Source organism: Chaetura pelagica, unplaced genomic scaffold (genome assembly GCF_000747805.2).
Source record: "Chaetura pelagica isolate M959 unplaced genomic scaffold, ChaPel_1.0 scaffold7, whole genome shotgun sequence".
NCBI classification, from domain to species: Eukaryota; Metazoa; Chordata; class Aves; order Apodiformes; family Apodidae; genus Chaetura; species Chaetura pelagica.
The window spans coordinates 1,620,851-1,640,806 of NW_009953920.1; the positions used below are offsets into that span (position 1 = coordinate 1,620,851).

Here is a 19,956-nt window from a genome sequence, read left to right on the forward strand (position 1 = left end):
CCCTCTTGCTAGCCACACCAAGCTCATGTTGCTTTCTAGGCAGGAGGCCAGCATTAGCAGGATGGGTGGCACCACCTGGCCTTGCTCCGCCAATCCAGCCATGTCTGCTTAGAAATGTGCACCAAGATGGCACCAGTGTCATTCAGTAACAGGCTAAAATTCATGCCCTGATGTGGTAAAGAAGATCTGAAAGTAGTAATTTTGAGAGTCCAGAACTACTAAAATCAACAACCAGGTTTTTCAAAAGCAATCAGTGGTTTCAGAGATCTCAATTTGCATCACGTTTCTTTAAGATAACTTAAAGGGGCTGCATTTCAGACAAGGGGTGCTCAACACTTCCAAAATCCAGCTGCCAAAAGAACCTAACACGCCTGGCTCAATTGTTCTTATTTTCCAAAATATCGGTCACCTCCAAAAAAAATCTTGGATTCACAGAAGTACGAATTATGAATCTTTTTCTTTCATCTACCTACTGAGAAATGAAAACCTGCACCACTGAAGGGAATCTGATTTGTATTCCTATTTCAGACTTTTTTTCTTTTTTTTTCTTAAACAAAGTAGAAAAGAAGGAAAAGATGAATGCATATAGAATCATAGAACTATTCAGGTTGGAAAAGACCCTTGGGATCAACGAGTCCCAACATCATCCCTCCTCTACAAAGTTCTCCCCTAAACCAGATCCACCAACACCACATCCAAACGACCCTTAAACACATCCAGGGATGGTGACTCAACCACCTCCTTGGGCAGCCTATTCCAGTGTCTAACCACTCTTTCTGTGAAAAAAAATTTCCTCATGTCCAGTCTAAACCTGCCCTGCAGCAGCTTGAAACCCTTCCCGCTTGTTCTTTCGCTAATTACCTGTGAGAAGAGACCAGCACCAACCTCTCTACAGTGACCTTTCAGGTAGTTGTAGAGACTGATGAGGTCTCCCCTCAGCCTCCTCTTCCTCAAGCTAAACATTCCCAGCTCCTTCAAGCCTTCTTCATAAGATTGATTCTCTAGGCCCTTTACCAGCTTTATTGCCCTCCTCTGTCCTTGCTCCAGCAGTTCAATATCTCTCTTGAATTGGAGTGCCCAAAACTGGACGCAACACTCCAGGTGTGGCCTCACCAGTGCTGAGTACAGGGGGACAAGCACCTCTGTACTTCTGCTGGTCACACTATTTCTAATACAAGCCAGGATGCCACTGGCTTTCTTGGCCACCTGGGCACACTGCTGGGTTCAATAAGAACCCCCAGGTCCTTTTCTGCCAGACACTTTCCAGCCACACTTCCCCAGCCTGTAGCCTTGCCTGGGGTTGTTGTGGCCCAAGTGCAGGACCCAGCACCTGGCCTTGTTGAAGCCCAGATCATGAACATTAGCCCAATGATCCAATCCATCCAAGTCTCTCTGTAGAGCCTCCCTATCCTCATGCAGATCAACACTCCCACCCAGCTTGGTGTCATCTGCAAACTTACGGATAATACACTCTATGTCCTTATCGAGATCATCAATAAAGATGTTAAGCAGAAACAGTCCCAACACTGAGCCCTGAGGAACACCACTTGTGACTGGCCCCAGCTGGATTTGACTCCATTGACCACCACTCTTTGGGCCCAAATGTCCAGCCAGTGCTTGATTGTATGCTCATCCAGGCCATGAGCAGCCAGTTTTTTAATGAGAGTTCTATGGGGAACAGTGTCAAATGCTTTTTGGAGGTCCAGATAGACAAAATCCACAGCCTCTCCCTCAAACAATAGTTGGGTTATCAGGTTATAAAAAGAGATCAGTTTGTCAGGCAGGACCTGCCTTTCATAAACACATGCTGACTGGGCCTGGTTATCCTCTGTATGTGTTCCAGTAACAGTCAAGATGATCTGCTCCATGACCTTCCCTGGTACCGAGGTCAGGCCGACAGGTCTACAGTTTCCTGGATCCTCCTTTCTGACTTTCTTACAGATGGGTGTTACACTTGCTACCCTCCAGTCCCCAGTTAGGCAGGACTTCAGGTAAATAATGGAAAATGGCCTGGCAATCACATCTGCCAACTCTTTCATCACCCTTGGATGTAACCCATGCAGTCCCAATACGAAATGACTAACAAACTACATGCAGGTTATCTTTTTAGTTGTTGAGTTTTATGAGGGATAAGGGTTAGAAAAAATGTGTACTACTTCTGCTTAAGCATTCAATGACTCACATACACTGACAGAAAAGCCCATCAGTGATATCATTTATTTTTCCATACTGTGGGCTTCTGTGTCTGTCAGTCTGTTTCTCTCTCTCTTTCTCTTCTACTCCTCTGTGAAGTTTCAGACTCCCTTCACCGGAGGTAAAGCGGGGCAGTGAACTACATTACAATTACATGAGCACATCAAATTTTAAGGAACAGACTTCAAGAAGAAGGCAAACAGACATCATAATCAAAACCAAACTTTGTGGCTACTTTGTGGCTGTCCTACTAAGAAGGTCATCCAGTTTCTGGTCACAGCTGTGGAATTTACCGCAAAACAGCTGTGAATTCAAGTCAGGAAAAATTCCTTCTTTCCTATATATTGCATAGGTGTGCCTAAAGAGATAGGCAGACACAAAAATGCCAAGAAGATCCAAATTTTGTGAATACTTAGAGGCTAGTTTCATAATATCATCATAGCTTTCCTCACAAAAACTGTGAATATACCCTCCTTGTATCACAAAATACACCCAGTTATGCAAGATGTAATGCATCTATGCCTTGCAAAAGCAACCAAGTGCTTTCCCCTTTCTGGTACTGCTTTGCCAGATTTTAGGGAAAGAAAAGCTTTTTAAGCTTGTAAACTAGCAGGCATTCAATGAAAGCCATAGATTAATAACTTTAAAGACATCAAAAAGCATTGGTGGGCTTCTGCCCACCAGCTGCCCCAGGAGGCGGACATAGTCAGCAGGTTCACATGAGACTAGACAAGTCCAAAAACAATAGATCATAACAGGAACTAAAGGAACTATCATGAGCATATGCTTTGGGATTGCTAATCTAATAATTATTGATGTAGGGAGAGCACAGAGAGAAAGAACGTCAAAAGCAGACAGGCTCATGTGCTTCTTAAATAGCATCGACTGTTTGCACCATGAGAGACAGACTATGTGACTACATAGTGTCTAACCCCTCTATAGTGTGACCCAGCATGGTATTTCTTATGTTTTCAAATACCTTTTTTCTTTTTTTAAATTTAAAACTGATAGTTCTTTGGGATATCTTTATTTATTCATATAGAACTACATTATGTTTACCATATTAGTTTTTTTTTTCCCATCCTCTATCCCAAATCTTTCCTGCAGCAATTTGAGACCAGCACTTTGCTATTTCACTTAGCACTCATCACACACTTTCCCCTTTGTAGTATCTACCTTTCTTTTCTCTTTTGCATGTTGGAAATTACTACTCTACCCTCTTCCTGTCCAGTCTTCTCATCTTTAATCTGGACAAAATAGGTCAATATTTTAACTTATCAGTATCGCTTTGCAGACCTCTGAGCATTCTCCCTGCTCTTCCTATAAAGCTGATCATCAGGTATTATTAGCATAACACCATGGTTTTTTCCAGCTCATGCTCAAGTATGTACAGATGTCACTACTTTGTCTTACCCTCCCTTAAGAGTTGCATGAAGCCTACGGGTAAGTGAAACTGAAAAACCAGGGGGCAGAAATCCACTAACAAATATTGGATGAATACCTGGACTCACTGATTTCAATTGAGTTTTCATCCTTTCCTTACACTGGGCTAGCATTTCTCCCTTAGTTTTTGATTTGCATTTTTAAAGTCATTATTTATTGTTTAAGAATGCTGTTAAGGGGAAAACATGGACCTTTCCCATTTTACCCAGCTATTCTTCAGGAAAGCACCCTAATAATTGTTAAATATTTCTGAACAGGGACTAACTTCAGCAAGTCCTTAAGTGCTGTCCTAAAACCTGGGCCCTACAAGACACTGCAATCTTAACTGAATTCAGTAATAACAAGAGTCACAATGAAGCTAACAGTGATCAAATACTGCTTTCACATGTTTAGATGCTCTTTTTTTTATAAGGACTAATGTAAGAAACATCTTCATTCATCCCGTGGTAAATTTACATGTAGGAGCCACTATCCAAAATCGAAGACATATATACAGATGGCTGGGAGTTGAGCCACAGGTACTGAGAAGGTCTGTGTAAGCTGACTTCAGACACAGGAGTTTATGTATACATGTTGATGGAACTGTGCACATGTGCAATATGCAGCCAGACACACTGCACGGTCAGATGTAGAAAGCTGTGGACAGTCAGCAGGACAGACTCAGGGTCTGACCTCAAAAGAGCTGCAAAAGAGAGAAAGCCAATGAGTTCTACTTGGACAGGACCCGGAAGAGAAGAAGCAGCCAGGAACATCATGTAAGAAGACTGTCTCCTGTTGTTTGAGTTGGCAGAAAAGGGAATTCATGTACATTCTTTATAAACAAAACGGAGTGAATAACAAGAAGCTTCCAACTCTGTCATCCACTTCTCCTCCTGATGGAAACAACCTGCAAAGTGATTGTTGATAAATCGCTCAGGTCAGAGCAGTGACAACGCACTCAGCAACCTCACAGCCCTGAACAGATTTGTGAAATTCTTACAGCTTCAAGTATATGAGAAATGAAAAGCAAATGGCGTTACAGGAAGGGAGGCTTTAAAAATGCACTTCTGCTGGAAGCATTTTACCCACAATTTATGTAACATTTTTACTAACACCACTAAACAGTTTTGCTTTGAACAGAATTTGTTTCCCTCTACTTTCTAACTGACAACAGTGAGCTTTGAGTAGACAGTGCAGCCAAGTCATCAGTTGCTTTTACAGCTTGTCATTTAAGTACAGGGGAAAACAGTATCAAATGGTGCCTACGAAACCAGACGTGTGACATGATCTTAAAGGCAGGTATGAGACTTGAAATCCTTTGAAATAATTTTTCAAAACTAAGTTTCACTAAAATCTCTCAGCATTTGTAATGTTGACACATTTCAATAAAAATCACTAACCTAGAGACAAGTCATCTAAGTGAATTTGTAAAGAGACATATCTGCATCTAATAAGCTATAGTATATATTATACTTTTTCAGTTTTTATCAGGTAATAGCAATCATCTTACGATTGTATTTAGCTCACATGCTCCACTGCCTCTTTTCTTCAGTTTTCCATTACCAGTTTAAAATTAACAAAGTCTTGTGGCTTGTATTTTCTCTTCAGCTTATCATATTATCTATTCTGTTTTATCTGCTAGGCTAGGTGAAATTTTTCTTCATGAATCCATTGCCACATGCTGAAGTAAAACGGAATAGCTTCACTGAGAGCACCAGAGCCACACTGATTAACCTTACATGCTCAGACAGCATTGACAGCTTTGTCCTTCCCACCGGGATATTTCTGTTCAAGAATGCTTAGTATCTTAAATGGCCTTTGTATCAAGAGTACCTTGCTTAATTCATCTGTGCTCCCTCCATGTAAGCTCATGATACTTCTGGTGAGAAAGAGTTTTGAATTAAATTCACAGCTATGCATTTTTGGGGTTTCCAAAACCAGTATCATTAATTACATGGAAAGTGCTGAAAAGGAGGTAATGAAGTGTTAAACTCTGGCACACTTCGCTCAGCTCCAGAACTTTCCTGGTAGTAATAATGTGCTAGCTCCAATGGCTTTAAACTCTTTGAGTAACACTGAACCAGTCTAGAGCAAGTTGCTTCAAAATGAGTTAATTACAAGATCTGAGACATATTCATTTACAGGCATATACGCATACATAATCACACTTGTATATATGTGTATCTGTACATGTAAATATGCATGCATCATGTGCCTGCAGTCTGTATTCTTTATGTTGTTTGAGTTCTTACATTACACACTTTCTGAAGGAGGAAATCTTGCCATTCATGGGTATTTGTAATGAAAAACATCCACCTCTTTCTAATACAAGGTGCAGGTGCTCTCCACAACCATCTCCCCGAATGACACCATCCTATAATCTGTAGGAACTTTCTATAGGAGGCTAGCTTCAGAATTACCTTTAAACAGAACATGAACTAGATGCAGCTTTCTGTAACACTGAGGAATTTAATTTTTATTCACTTTGTAGCACTCCTCTGCCATTCACACTTCTTGAAAGAGGGTATAAAATGAAGCTGTGATGGCATGACAGAGCACTGTATTACCTTCTTTAGATTAATCATACACAGTACAAGACATGCAGAATAAAGCCCTGTGCTGCACATCTGTGATATGTCTAGTTATAATAGGACCTGTTTCAGTGGGGTTACACCTGGCCTGAATTTGACTCAGTCTGACCTATAACTAAGCCTTCATTTACAACAAAATTTAAGTTGAGATCTTTTAAAGCAAAAAAGCTTTTACTCCAAGTCAGCTTTGCATGTCACTTGGCCAGATCCCAGTAAGACAGATAATAAACCAGCAAAATACCTGTAATACTCACACTATTAACACACTTTTATCAGGTCTTAAGGAGCTTCTTGCAAAACATTGCTGAATATATTGTGTTCTGCCTGACCTTTTTCAGCGTAATTTCATTAAGCAGCACTTCCTTGTGTTCTTTTACACAGATTTAATTGCATAAATATACAAACTTTCAACAGTCTAAAAAAGAAATTGAAGGTAAGAATTAAGCAGTTGGTTTTCAGTAAAAGTTAGGTACAAATCCTCCAATGGGGTTCTCTGTTTTTAGTGCAATTGTCAGCAATCTGGGCATGGAGTCAATCAATGAAAAAATGAAATCTGCATACCTGACAAAATTATTTTAAGCAGCATAGTGAAGAAGTAAGAGGTTATATTTAGAGCCAAGTATGCTAGATGCATCAGCAATACTGATATCAACATGTATATCAATACTGAAGGGGAGTCTGAACTACTCAGACACTGGTTCTAAATTAGCTGCACCAACTCATGAGAAGCACTTGCTTGTCTCAATGCAGAATTCAATGGAGGAGTGAAAATCTGATCAACATGAAGCTGTGGCAAAAACATGTTAAGACAAATGGCATGGGAAGCAGAACACAGAAAATCATGGTGCATTTGAATTGCTGGTCCTCTTCAAGAATATTATTGCATGTAGTGGAGGGAGACTCCTTCAGACAGTATCAGCAGAAACAACAAAGCAAGAACTCTCTAAAGAGCAGACTGAAAAACAACCATTTGCCTCGGAAGATGAGGAAGAGGAGACATAATATATAAAATATTTAATAAAGAAGGAAGAAAGAGAACATGAGGGCTCTCTGTCTTATAACTATGAGACATTGTGTTAAATTAAAAATACTGGATAACTTAAACTCATTAAAAGGTCACTTTTTTTGTACAGTGCCTAGTTAGGAGATCATTTCACTTTTTTTTCTGTGATAACTTTAGATTTTCATTTGTGTAGCTTCACTGTTTTTCTCTTTGCTTTTCTCTCCACATTTGCCAAGGGCAACTGAAGAAATTAATACATGATCACTTGTCTCTAGATGTAAAGCAGCTCAGAGGAGGGTTCTGACTAATACAACAAATGCTCTGTACAAGGAGCTTACATGAGATGAGGAACTCATTGAGAATCCAGTAACTGCTTGCCGAAAACCAGACTTGTCATCCTCACGGATATTAATCCACTGCTGCCTAAACTCACCCTACAAACCTGGCTTTTTCTAGCACTCCTTGTGAAAGTATCCTCATCACCACTCCCTGATGCTCAGCTTCGTATCAGCCCAGAGCAAACTGATGTGAACAAGAACAACCAGGATCTGGCTGTAATTAACCACACGATGTTAAGTGCTCCTTCCTATTCTGATGACATCAGTGAGGCAGGGGCAGAGCTTGGGGGGGGAGAAAAAAGTGGTGCTGTGCTTTCTCAGTTTCTTTCAAACCTTGAAGGAGATTCCAAACGGCTCCCATGCTCACATAAAACTGAATTTTAACACAGTATGAGATGACTAAGGTGTGTTTGCAGTAATATATGCCTAAACATAAATAAAGTCTCTTACATTAGGTGGAACTACTCCTGATTTAAACATTTTGTAGCTGACAGGGAATTTGGCTCATTATCTGAAAACTGATTTTGTACATTGGGCATTGCAGGGCTGCTAAGAGACTAAAAAAATTACAGAGGTTCTGAATTTCAGATCCTATAGAACATGAAATCCCAACCTCTTGTATTTCCTGAAGACCAGCTCATCTTTTGCAAAGGTTTTGAATCAGTACTCTTAGTATCATGGCAAGTGTTTACCCTCTATATACTCACTCTAAGCCATGCTGCCTGCTAGTGAAGTGTAAAGTCTAATAATTGTCACAGGTAGAAGATATAACATTAAGTACATCCTGACAAAAGATTAATAGCAGGGGTGCTGCACTGCAGGACTGAGGCAGGTAACCAAATGAGTAAATGTCAAATGAAGGATTATCCTCATTTGATGCTATTTCATATGCCTCTTTTCTGCATAATCTCTCCCAGCTGAGACCTAAACCAGGTGTTTGTAAATGCACAAAGTAGAAGCTCTACCTGGTGTGCTAAAGGAGATCCACTATTAGCTGTCAGCGGGAGCAACATCTTTTTTTCAAGTACTCAGCCAGCAGTCAGGATACAGCGTTATGCTGCCAGCTGACAATGACAAAGTGCCCGCCAAGTCAAGCCCTATCTGGATTGTGCTAAACTATTATTTATTATTCAAACTGCAGTAGTACCCATGTCCAGGAACAGAGTTCTTCTATGCTCAACTCTGTAAAACACATAGCCCAAAATGTGGCTCTTTTAATTTTATTTCATCCTCAACATCCCACAGTGCTCTCACCTAGAGGGTCATTTTGCTTTAAGATGTGCTTTTTTTAGCCAATGCAAAGACCAGTCGGGTCCTGGAGACACCTTCTTAACAAGTAGAACCTCTGCAAATGTAAGTTAAGAGTGCACTGAGCTTGCAAAATGACAGGACTAAACCTGCCCATACCCTCATGTGCTCATTCGTCTGCCTCTAATTATATTACCACTCACCTCTTTTCCCCCTCACACCTCATTCAGTGCACAAGATGCACAACAGTCTTCAGTGAGAGACACTCTGCTATTTTTCTTCTCCTTGCCCATAGACCTTTCTTCCATTGTATTTAAACCTTTGGTGAATACATAATTACTGATACCCTCCTGAGCTTCTCTGTTGTGCTCATCACTAAATTCTAAGTGCTTCACAAAACATTAATGCTTTCAACCTCCCTCTGAGGTAAAGGGGAAGGACTCTTGTTTTGCACGGGCACGTGAAGTAAATAAAGACTAAGGTAAAAAGTGCCATTCATTGTGGTTGCCCAGTTTCCGACTTGGAGACCTGATCTTCTGCATTAGTTAACGTGACACAGCACGTGAAATGTTCAAAAAAGCTGTTAGTAGTGTCAAGCCACAGCTTCGAGCAGTTTGGCTCCTCTGCAGAATTGGGTGTTAGGCTGGGCCTCCGGAAGAGAAACTGGATGAGTCTGGTGGCCACTTCTGACTAGTTGAGTTTGCCCAGCATCAGGGACTGTGCTGCAAGCACAGGGTCCTCCCTCTAGGCAGCAAACCACCAGGTAAGAGGCTCCTTTCTCTCTTATAGCTGCCTGGGACAGACAAAGTAGGGTCCTGTGGGTCTGGTTGATCAAGAGGATGTTTAGCCTGTGCACTGAAGCAGACAGGGGCCCTGTAAAAAAATACTGTACAACCCTGAAATTAAAGATGGTATCAAAGCACCATCACAAGGGGGCAGTACCTTCATTCTCCTTAATGATCAGTTTCTGCATGCCTTATTTTGCAACTTTTTCTCTCTTCTAGAAAAATCCTAGAAAATCATAGAATCATTTAGGTTGGGAAAGACCTTTAAGATCACCGAGTCCAACCATAATGCCAAGACTGACAAGTCTACCTAGAAATCATGTTCCTAAGTGCCACACCTTCACATCTTTTAAATATCTCCAGGAATGGTGACTCAACCACTTCCCTGGGCAGCCTGTTCCAGTGCCTGACAACTCTTTCAGCTAAGAAACTTTTCCTAATATCCAATCTAAACCCTCCCTAGCACAACTTAAGGCCCTTCCTTCTTGTCCTATTGCTTATTGCTTAGGAGAGGGACCAACATCCACCCCTCTACAACCTCCTTTCAGGTAGTTGAAGGGAGTGATACGGTCTCCCCTCAGCCTCCTCTTCTCCAGGCTAAACAACCCTGGTTTCTTCAGCCACTCCTTGTAAGACTTGTGCTCTAGACTCTTCACCAGCTTTGTTGTGTTACATAAAAGCATTTTGTCCCAGACTGCTTAACCTGGACAATTCCTGGCCTGGCTCCTGTTGCCTCTGAAGATGGCTTTCTTTTTCACATTCAGCAAAGGCTGTTACGGATAGGCAGACAGCTTGGCCTCCACAAGCTTCCTAAGGAGGTACCAGATAAACCAGAGCTGCAGCTGCAGGTAAAGGTCCTCCTTCCTCTCTGTGGGCCCTGGACAGGAATTTGCTGAATGTTTAGTCTGTTTAACACATACTAATAGAAACCTCTTAAGAGCTGAATGGGACAATTTCTCAAGAGCAAAGATGGTAACTATAGCATCTAAGCAACATCCCTGGCAAGCTTGAGCTTCTCAGTGAAAAGGTAGGAAGAGGTCTTTTAGCTTCTACAGGAAAGTCTCTTCTTCCCTAATTCCATTCTGATGAACAAGTAACTTTGCTGATGCTTTTTAGAAATACTCAGCATTAGATAGGTATCTGCCATGAAAAATGCTGCCAAGTGTAAACTATCTGGGCTAAGTTAAGAGTGATTAGAAACAAGATCTAAAAGTATGATTGTGTAATATTAATGCTACTGATTTTGACTAAAATACAAATCCTTCCTGTGTAGAATTACATCTAGTGGCCTGCTAAACTGTACCATTTTCTTTCAACAACTCCTATGACCTGCAAGTTTCCAGAAGCTGGGATTTTACACTAGGAAAAGTTTTTCATACGCTTTGATCACTGTTGCAGTCAGTGCAGGATATTAAATGGGATGAACCTAACATTTGCTTCAGTACAACAGTTCTTGGGCTGAATGCATCATTTATTAGATAGTGAGTTGCAATAAATTTTTACAGATAGTCTTAGTGCTATTTAGTCTTGGAATTTATTAAAGCAATGAAGTGTGGCTTGGGTTTAATACCTTACGTCACTGTTTACTTTGGTGTAACTCTTTTATAGACAGATGCACATGGGAGAAGTTAAAAGGCATCAACAGAGGTGAGTTACAAAGTTGGAAAAAGAGTTAGCTCTCTTCCTTTCCCTCCTTTCCACAGGAAAGAATGGAAAGAGTAAAAGGGGGAAAGACTTACTCCACTGTAGAGACTATGCCAACTTCCTTGCACTATTTGCTTTAGCAAAGTTACAAGCAATGGAAAAGTGGGTTAGTAATTGAAGTGCCATCCCATCTTAACAACAGTAGGGCTAGTACACCTCCACATAGTACATGTATTTAACAGATGTGGTCCCAAACTGCTGCCAGCTATTGACATAAATCATATTCCACATTATGGAACTTCGTAATTGGGACTGTGGTTACACAGATTGCAGGGTTGTATTGCAGAGCTATGATATCATACCTGTGGAATACTATACAGCTATTCAAGTATATCAGAGCTATGAAGCATGACTATTTAAAAGAAGTGCTTAAAAAAACCCACCAGCACTTACATTAACACCAAATATTCACAGTGTTGTCACTTTCAAAGTTTGGCAGGCTGATGGTTCCTAACACAACAGTTACCTGCTCTGTCTTCAACAAAAGTGCAAATACCCATAGCCAGTTTTGAATTTGTAAGTGTGTAAGTTTTGATGGAGAACCATGTTTGAGCCTTGCCAAAAATGGGTCTTTTGAACCTCAATAAACTTCTCTGGGGACTTGCTCCATTGCCCCATTGCCTCATTGCAAATTGAAAGTGGAGGCTGCTTTTAATTCAGAGATCAGCAGCACTTTCTGTTTGAGTCCCATAAATGCAAACCAAGTATATTCTGAGGCTTTGGAGAGGTTTTGTTGTTGTTGTGGTGGGGTTTTTTTTGTATTTCTCAGTTCACATACAGCAATGCAACAAATACAAGAATGTTTTGCAGTTGCATGCCCATTTTTCTGCTGCTTAATTTTCTTCCACTCCATTTTTTGACACTCCAGCTTTTGTTCCCTCTCCCTGTGCCCTGTTTGCTTCCCTTTTCTGTACAACTTCTGCCCACCTCTTCCCTTGCTCTTCTGTCTGCAGAACAACCATTTTTGGCTGTTTTCTTGCACACTCAAGTGAAGAAGCTGGTGACAGTACTTCCTTGGCACAAAAAAAAAAGATAATTTCACCACTGGAAGTCTAATCCTTCAATATATAAAATAAGCTATGAAAAGAAAACAATTTGGAGACGAATACAAGAAAGTTCTAGCCAAAACATTTTAGCTGAATGGCACCATATGTCTGTGCTTTACTCTGATGACTGTAGTGTAGAAAGGTTTCACTGTCCATTGTATTGATGGTCAGAAGAACCCAAATGACTTAGAATTCACAAACCTATCCTAGAGTTTCTTCTCTCAAAATAGATTCCTGAGCAAACATTCACACACTGTTGCTGGTCGGATGCACTAGACAACACGGCAAAAAGTCCCTTGCGGTTACCCTTCTGAGCAAGAAAAAACAAGTATTTTGTACTTGAAGCTCCAGTGAACGTACATTATAGAAACTGCAAAATACACATATTCACAAAACAAAACAGTTTCTTAAAAAATCACATTGGTGTGTGTGTAAGACACAAATGAAAACAAACAGCTCAGGTAGAAAATGCTATTCTTACCTTATTGCACTTGCAGATAAGTGGCCATAAGAACCACTGGCTGAGGAACTGCTACGGGAATTATTGAGAATTGTGACCAAGGAATTTGGAGATGTCCGTATCATGGTCTGAAGGTCAAAGCTGTGATCAGATAAGGGGGAGATGGACAACGTCCGCTTTCGGCTTGGTCTAGCTGACAATCTCGGACTCGGAAACCTGGCGCCTGTTATGTAAACACAAATAATTATCCACCAGGGTACTTAATCGCATTTATTTATCAGTGATGGGTAGAGGGAGTCACAAGACACCAACATGCTGTGACAAGCCCATTCTCTCCACTTGTGATCTACTGGCTACAATTGAGGAAAATTAGGAAGAAAAATCTATCTTCCTGTGGCTTACCTCAGGGGAGCTCTGTTTATTAATGTGCAAGCAAAATGATAAATTGCTAAACAAAAGGAAAAGACTTTTATGAGTTATCCCTCTCATTTCTGGTGATTTATGAATCTGATGGCTTCTTAGACATTCACATCATTAATTCAACCATGAGCAATGAGACAGTGATTCAGATCCGGGCTACTAGGAAACCCTCATCGCTATAATCCTATAATCCATATGGCCAAAGCTAAACTTGTAAAATACAGTGTAGAAATGAAAAGACAGCTTTTCCTTTGCTGACTGTAATTCTGCCTGGTCGGTACTTAATGCAAAACTAAAAATTGGGACTGAAAAAACATGATGAAAGCCAGCTCTTTCAGCAGAAGTCACATTAACATTCACTGCATTAGACTAAAAAGCAGCAGCCTTTATTTGAATTTGTAGAGGATCCCATGATATTTTTGCGTTGAGGGGGACAGGGGCCTATGATTCCAATATTTTTTTTAAACTAGAGATTAAGCTTTTCAAGTCACCAAAGAGAAGGCAACCATACAGATATCATTTAAATAAATACGTTACATTCCCACATTTTCTGTGCTGCTCTGAAAATCCCACCTCTTCTGGTCTATTTTACCATGTCATCTCAACTCTCTGCAGTCCTGACAGAAGATATATTGCCTTAAATTTCTTCCCTTTATTTAATTATTTTTTATCTCAGTTGAGACCAAGAAGGAGAGAATTAGCTTCCCCACTACATACTGAACTATTGCCTTTAACAGTACTGCCACTTCTACCTTTTTAATCCCTTTAACCTGTAGTAAAGTACTGAGTCCTAACAATCCTGACAGCCAGGGTCACGCGGGTCTCAGATTTGATGCCTACTTTACAGCTACTTCTCTCAGAGTCCCTGACATTCTCTGTAACTTGCTAATAATTCACAGCTGGCCACAAGACTCCATTATAGGTCTGCCTTCATAATTCTTGCTCGTGTCTTGGTGTCCAGGACCATTCTTCAGCAGGGTATTTAAGCTTATGTGTCTAACACTAATAAGGAGAAGAGCTCCACTGACTCAAATTGGCCTCACCTCAAAGACAGAGAGCTGGATTAGAATCTGCCAGTATGTTCTCCTTGCCCACCTGCACAGGTTGCCCTCCTTTCTGTGCATGCCATCCAAGATTTTCATCTGGTATTAAAAGCTGCCATTTTATTGCTGCTGTGACTGTGTGATCGGATCTACAGTCCTTCTCCTAACCTGTGTAGATTTGCCTCAACTAGCCAACATGGGTGTCAATTCTCTCTGACATCTAGCTAATAGGTTTTCTTCCTTCATGCTCTGTCTTCACAACAGGCCTTAGTCCATATTGCTTCAGTCTTTCAATGAATATTCATGCTCTTGATTCATCATTTAAAACTTAGGCATAGCCATTTATTTCTTCCTATAAACTATTACACGTTATTTTATGTAATCTTTTTAATCTCTTTTTTATGAGCTTGCTATTGTACTGTGTCTACTGGGTATTTTATTAGTGCTATGCTTTGTGCCTTTCAAAGGCAGCAATCTTTTAATTGTGCTAAAATAAAAAAGCAACAGCAACCAGCAGCTTTAATAAACTGCAATATACTTAACCAGGAAATAAAAGATACAGGTCATGGTAAAACCAGTAATACTTAGCACTTAAATCTTTCACCCACAGCTCTTCTCTGCTGTCTGTTCAGCCAGCATGAATGAGAACAACGCTTCTGAAGTCAGTAGTGGTAACGTAATTTGCCTCAGCCAAGGTTACAATTCAAGTGCTTTATAGGTAAATAAAGGCTGTTATCGTGGTTTTACACAGGGATAGCTAAGTACAGGTGTTTCTGGTTAAAAAGCAAGTGAAAGGGACAAGATCTGCTAGACATCAGCTGACCAGGAAAAGGAGATGTTACCCAAGCACTGCTTCACTGCTACCAGCTATCTTAGTGGTGTGGTATATATGACAGCAACAGTTTGCAGTCATGTAAATACCATTTTGAACCCTCTCTTTTCCTCAAAATGATGGGCACAGACCTCACTGTGCCAGCAAGAAGGCAGCAGAGGTACTCAGAGGCTCCATCTGTTTTGATAAGACTTAGTTAAATTTCTGTGTTTACAACTGAGAGCCACTTACACGTGGCCATGTATGAACAGTTTCAAATGTGATTTCCAGGAGAAACACTTTTGAAAAATTACTTCCTATGGATCTGAAGTCCAGTTTTGAATCTGTACAGCTACAGAGGAACTGCCACATATTTAAGAAATTCATTACAAGCCTGCTAAACATGGACTGATGGCTAGCAATGCTAACTAGAGAGGGGGTGTTTAGGTTTGATCAAAAAAGTGGAGCAGTTAAGAATAATAGCACCTGCTCTTCTCTCCTCTGAAGCTAGACTGGGCAATAAAAGCAGGAGACAACAGTTGTGTTTTTCTGCTTCTGTGATCAGACACCGTTTATTTTCTGTGCCACAACAGCACAAGTAGACTTGTCAGTACTCCAGCCCACATCTCAGAGAGGACTGACCAAGCATTACTGACAACTGTTTGAAGCTTGGATAGCAGCATGGTCACCTTCAACAGATCACATAGGAGTGCAACTTATACTCCCAGTGGTGCCCTACAGATTCTCAAAAACTGCAATGACTTCCCTCCTCTTCCTCCTCCTCCTCCTCCTCCTCCTCCTCCTCGCCCTCCTCCTCCTCCTCCTCCTCCTCCTCCTCCTCCTCCTCCTCCTCCTCCTCCTCCTCCTCCTCCTCCTCCTCCTCCTCCTCCTCCTCCTCCTCCTCCTCCTCCTCCTCCTCCTCCTCCTCCTCCTCCTCCTCCTCCTCCTCCTCCTCCTCCTCCTCCTCCTCCTCCTCCTCCTCCTCGCCTTTTCTGGAATGAACCAGTCTCCTTTACCACTTGCCTAAGTCATACAACAGCTCTTGCAAGAGGCCCCTCTTCCCCTAGCATTCATTAAACCTCCCCCTTGCCTTACAGCTGCTGCCAGGGCAACCCTGTTCAGTGATGGAGCAAGATGCTGCTTCCCACTGTCAGGGACAGAGCCCGGGCTTCAGCAACACCACGCAGCAGTCTCAGGCTTCCTCTTCTCCTTCAGGTAGCATTTTTTCAGGCCCAGTCTAGGTCTGGGAAGTCAGCAGTGTCCTCCATCTACCTAGGATGGGAAGAACTTCCTAAGGGCCAAGAGTCTCCTTCAAAAAGGGAATACATCTGCTTCACAGCGGGAGCCCACAGCTGAGGCCAGACAAGGTCTGACCACAAGAGAGAGGGATTCACTTCAAGGGAGGCCAGGACTTTCAAAACTGAACATAGAATCAAATGGAATTACTGTTTTTTCAGATCTCATCATTTAATTAGGTTCACATGCCTAAAAAGTCTTAAGCATGAGCTGACCACTTGTTATGCTGCTAAGCCATTCATTTAGCAGAGCATCAGCCTTACTTGGTGTGTTACAATAAAGAGGAATATGTCACAATTTGTCAGTGCCTCTGAATACTAAACCAAACTTTCCAGCCTTGCCCAGGAATTTATTTTAAAAACAAACACTTGATTATTTATTTAGCTATTTGAGATGTTCACCTGCTCACAGTATTCTGCATCAAAGCATTATATCCTCTACTTTGATAATGCTGTAAACCCAAAAACTGCAGGCACAGTGATTCACTAAAAATCCATTTACTTTTGTGCAAGTGCTGAAAAAAAACCAGCATCAGCTTTGGTAAAGCATGCAAATGGAAGTTGACAGTGATGATTTGTTTAGGAATTTCACCTTTTTGGAGTACACACTGTAGTAATAAAAAGTCAGCAGTTGATAGTCAAAAGACTTGAGTGTACTGACAAAAAATCCAGCCGGTGTCAGAAGAAAAGATCTTATTCCTGGGGTGCAGATCAGTTCTAAAATAACAGATATCTATCTCCATCATAAATTTCAAAAAATGGAATATGCCATCCAGCAAATTTGCCCATGAATTTGATTTCTGGGTTGAAGTTTTTAGCCTTGCTTAATCATTTATAAGGCAATCTTCAGACATGTATCATTTATTCCATCCCTTTAAATCAAACTTCTTTGAACCTGTCTGAACCACTAGTTTTTGTTGAAGGCTGTGAACAGAGGAAGTTTGATTTTATTTTTTACATTAAAGCTTTTTTTTCTTTTTGTCTTTTCCTTCTGGTTTCTGCTCACAGATGTGTAAACTTCTATTTTCACTTCATGAAAATTTGTCATAAATTCTGTCTTGGTTTTCAAAATGGTGAATCTGTCATCAGTATGAGAGGTAAAGGAATTGCTATGCTACTCTACTTTCACTCTCTAACCATGCCTGAAAATCAGAAAACAAACCCAATCCAAAGCTTCTCACATTGGCTTAACTCTTCAAGCTGGTAAAAGTCTTTACACCATCTGGGTTGCTGTCCATGTCTCTAACGGCAAAAGGGGTAGGACAATGCTGAATACCTTTGAAAAAGAAAAACCTCCCATTCTCAGTGAGATTAGGCAAAAATTAATCTGATTGAGGATATTAATACACTCAGGGTGAATCCAGAAACCTCAGGGAACATGCTTGCCTTCCACTGAACACCATTTGAAAGCAGAGTAAAATACAGTTCCCAAGTGAAAAATGCAGGTATTAAATCCAAAAGGCTATGAAATTTGGAATTAAATGCTTAAGAGACAGTATGTACTGTCTTTTAAGTACAGTATGTACTGTATGTGGGATACAGTATGTTTACAGCCTATAACAAGGAATTTCAGTTGTTGCTACTGTAGGACTGTCAATACCTTCCAAATCTACTCCTCTCCTAGTAACTTTGATGTTATACTTAAAGGTAGCACATCTGACCATTTTACATCAAGCAAGAAAATAGGAAGACTTGGTCTGGGATTCTGGCCACCAAAATGGTAGAAAAGCTTGATAGCAGCAAACAAAAAAAATTCTGATTCACTTTTCATGCCACACAGAACAGGATGAGGAAAAATGACAGTCCAGCATACACCATCTTGGCCTTCTTTTTCCACAATGTTTTAGATATTTAATGGACAATGAAATTCAGAGCTTCAAGAAGTCTACTCATCTTTAGGCAAGATTTAACTTTCTGATTACAGCTTCTCCCACTCCTATCATCTCCATTTTGAAAACAGTTTTCCAGCACCACAGAGCAAAACAAAAGGCCCCTAACAGCACAAACTGTATGTGATGTGCTTTTATGCTCAGTGCATGCTGGTGTTGGAATTATTACTTGTGCTACCGGAGAGGGTAGAGATGCCAAATTACTGTGCTAGATGGTGTGTAAACACACAATTAGGAGACAGACTTGCTTCACAAAAGAAGAACAATGTCTTCCTTGTATCTATTTGGTTGTTGTGTGGAATAAATGAGCAGCCACCTTCGAGTGAGTTGAGTCAACTTGCTCAGAATTTGATAGCAGATAATGAGGGAACTACCAATCTCTCTTTGGTTTCCTCTGACAAGAGAGGGCAAAGGCAAAACAGTACTTTTAGGATCACCACACAAACCTTTAAGAAGAAAGATCCAAACAAATGGCATTGCTTTGCATTGATTTGATTGCTTTGTTATTAAATGCAAACCTGGGCCTTCTTATTGTTTGGGTGTTTTTTTTAAATAAAGTCTTAATATCAGCTTCCTGCTTATTGTTTTGTTCTCATTTCTTATCTAAAATTCTGACAAAGAAGAAAAAGGTTTTCTTTAGCATGATGAATGATAGGACATTCAGATTCCTCCTTAATGACAATTAATTTACTGTTTACCCATGCAAGTTAAGATAGTTTTAATTAGTTTTTACGAAGTAAAAGGGTAAATTCATACTCTATTTAGATAAAAGCTTCTATTGCCTGACTAAACACATTCTCATCAAATACAGAAGGTGAGCTGAGTGACCTTACTAGGATTCACTCTTATTTTAATTCTCTATTTACTGTTTAAAAATAACCCATTTGCATAATAGTGTTACATATTTTTTGTCTTTAACTCAGAAACAAACCCTAATTGAAAAGTTGCTGCTATAATGAATCTGAAATGTATGATCTTGATTTTTAAAAACAAACACAGTACAAATTAAAGAGCGCGTTTCAAACATATCCTAGCTAAAGCTGGTGACAGTAAACACCCTTATAGTGTTTAGGTACCTTTTGGAAATGAGCTGAAGCTATGGGCAAAGGTCAACCTATTTTTCCTTATCAAGTTATAACCATTCTATGTAGTAATTCCATGTATTACACCATACACAATCTCTACTAACACATGAATGTTCTTTGTGCAAATGCCATCATTTGTTTTAGTACTGCAACATCTTCTCTTTTTTCTTAAGTTTTCAAGTATACATCTGCATACATGTATCTATCTTTCTATAGACTGAATGTACCCACCCAATCAGTTCTGCATCCAAATACATGGTTTGGCACTGCTATCTACGTGCATTTAGAAACTCTCACCCAGCAACAACCAAAAACTATAAAATGTCCCTGCTCATTGCAGGGGTCGCTGGACTACGTGATCTTTAAAGGTCCCTTCCAACCCAAACTATTCCATATTTCTATGATCCTTGTACTTCAATTAAGTCATGTCCATTCACACAAGCTGGGATTTCGTCTCTGCAACAAGAAGATATCAAAAGATTTACGTTATTCAAATCATGCATAGCAGAGTTTCCATTCTGCAAGATACTAATATACATCAAGTGTATTAGAAGCATACCTGAGTAAAATTCCCTTTCTCAGCAACTTGGTGCTCAAATTCCCGATTTTGTCCACATTTGGAG

The 19,956-nt window shown here is 40.4% G+C and overlaps 1 protein-coding gene across 2 annotated transcripts in view; it reads right to left on the minus strand.

The window, feature by feature from the left end:
• The window catches only part of GLI3 (GLI family zinc finger 3), a 195,044-nt gene that overhangs the window by 44,085 nt on the left and 131,003 nt on the right, over positions 1 to 19,956 (minus strand). For both annotated transcript variants that reach the window (XM_010001524.1, XM_010001523.1), the window contains exon 6: positions 12,812 to 13,013. In XM_010001524.1, the coding sequence (XP_009999826.1) occupies positions 12,812 to 13,013 (202 nt within the window). The remainder of the gene's footprint in view (positions 1 to 12,811; positions 13,014 to 19,956) is intronic.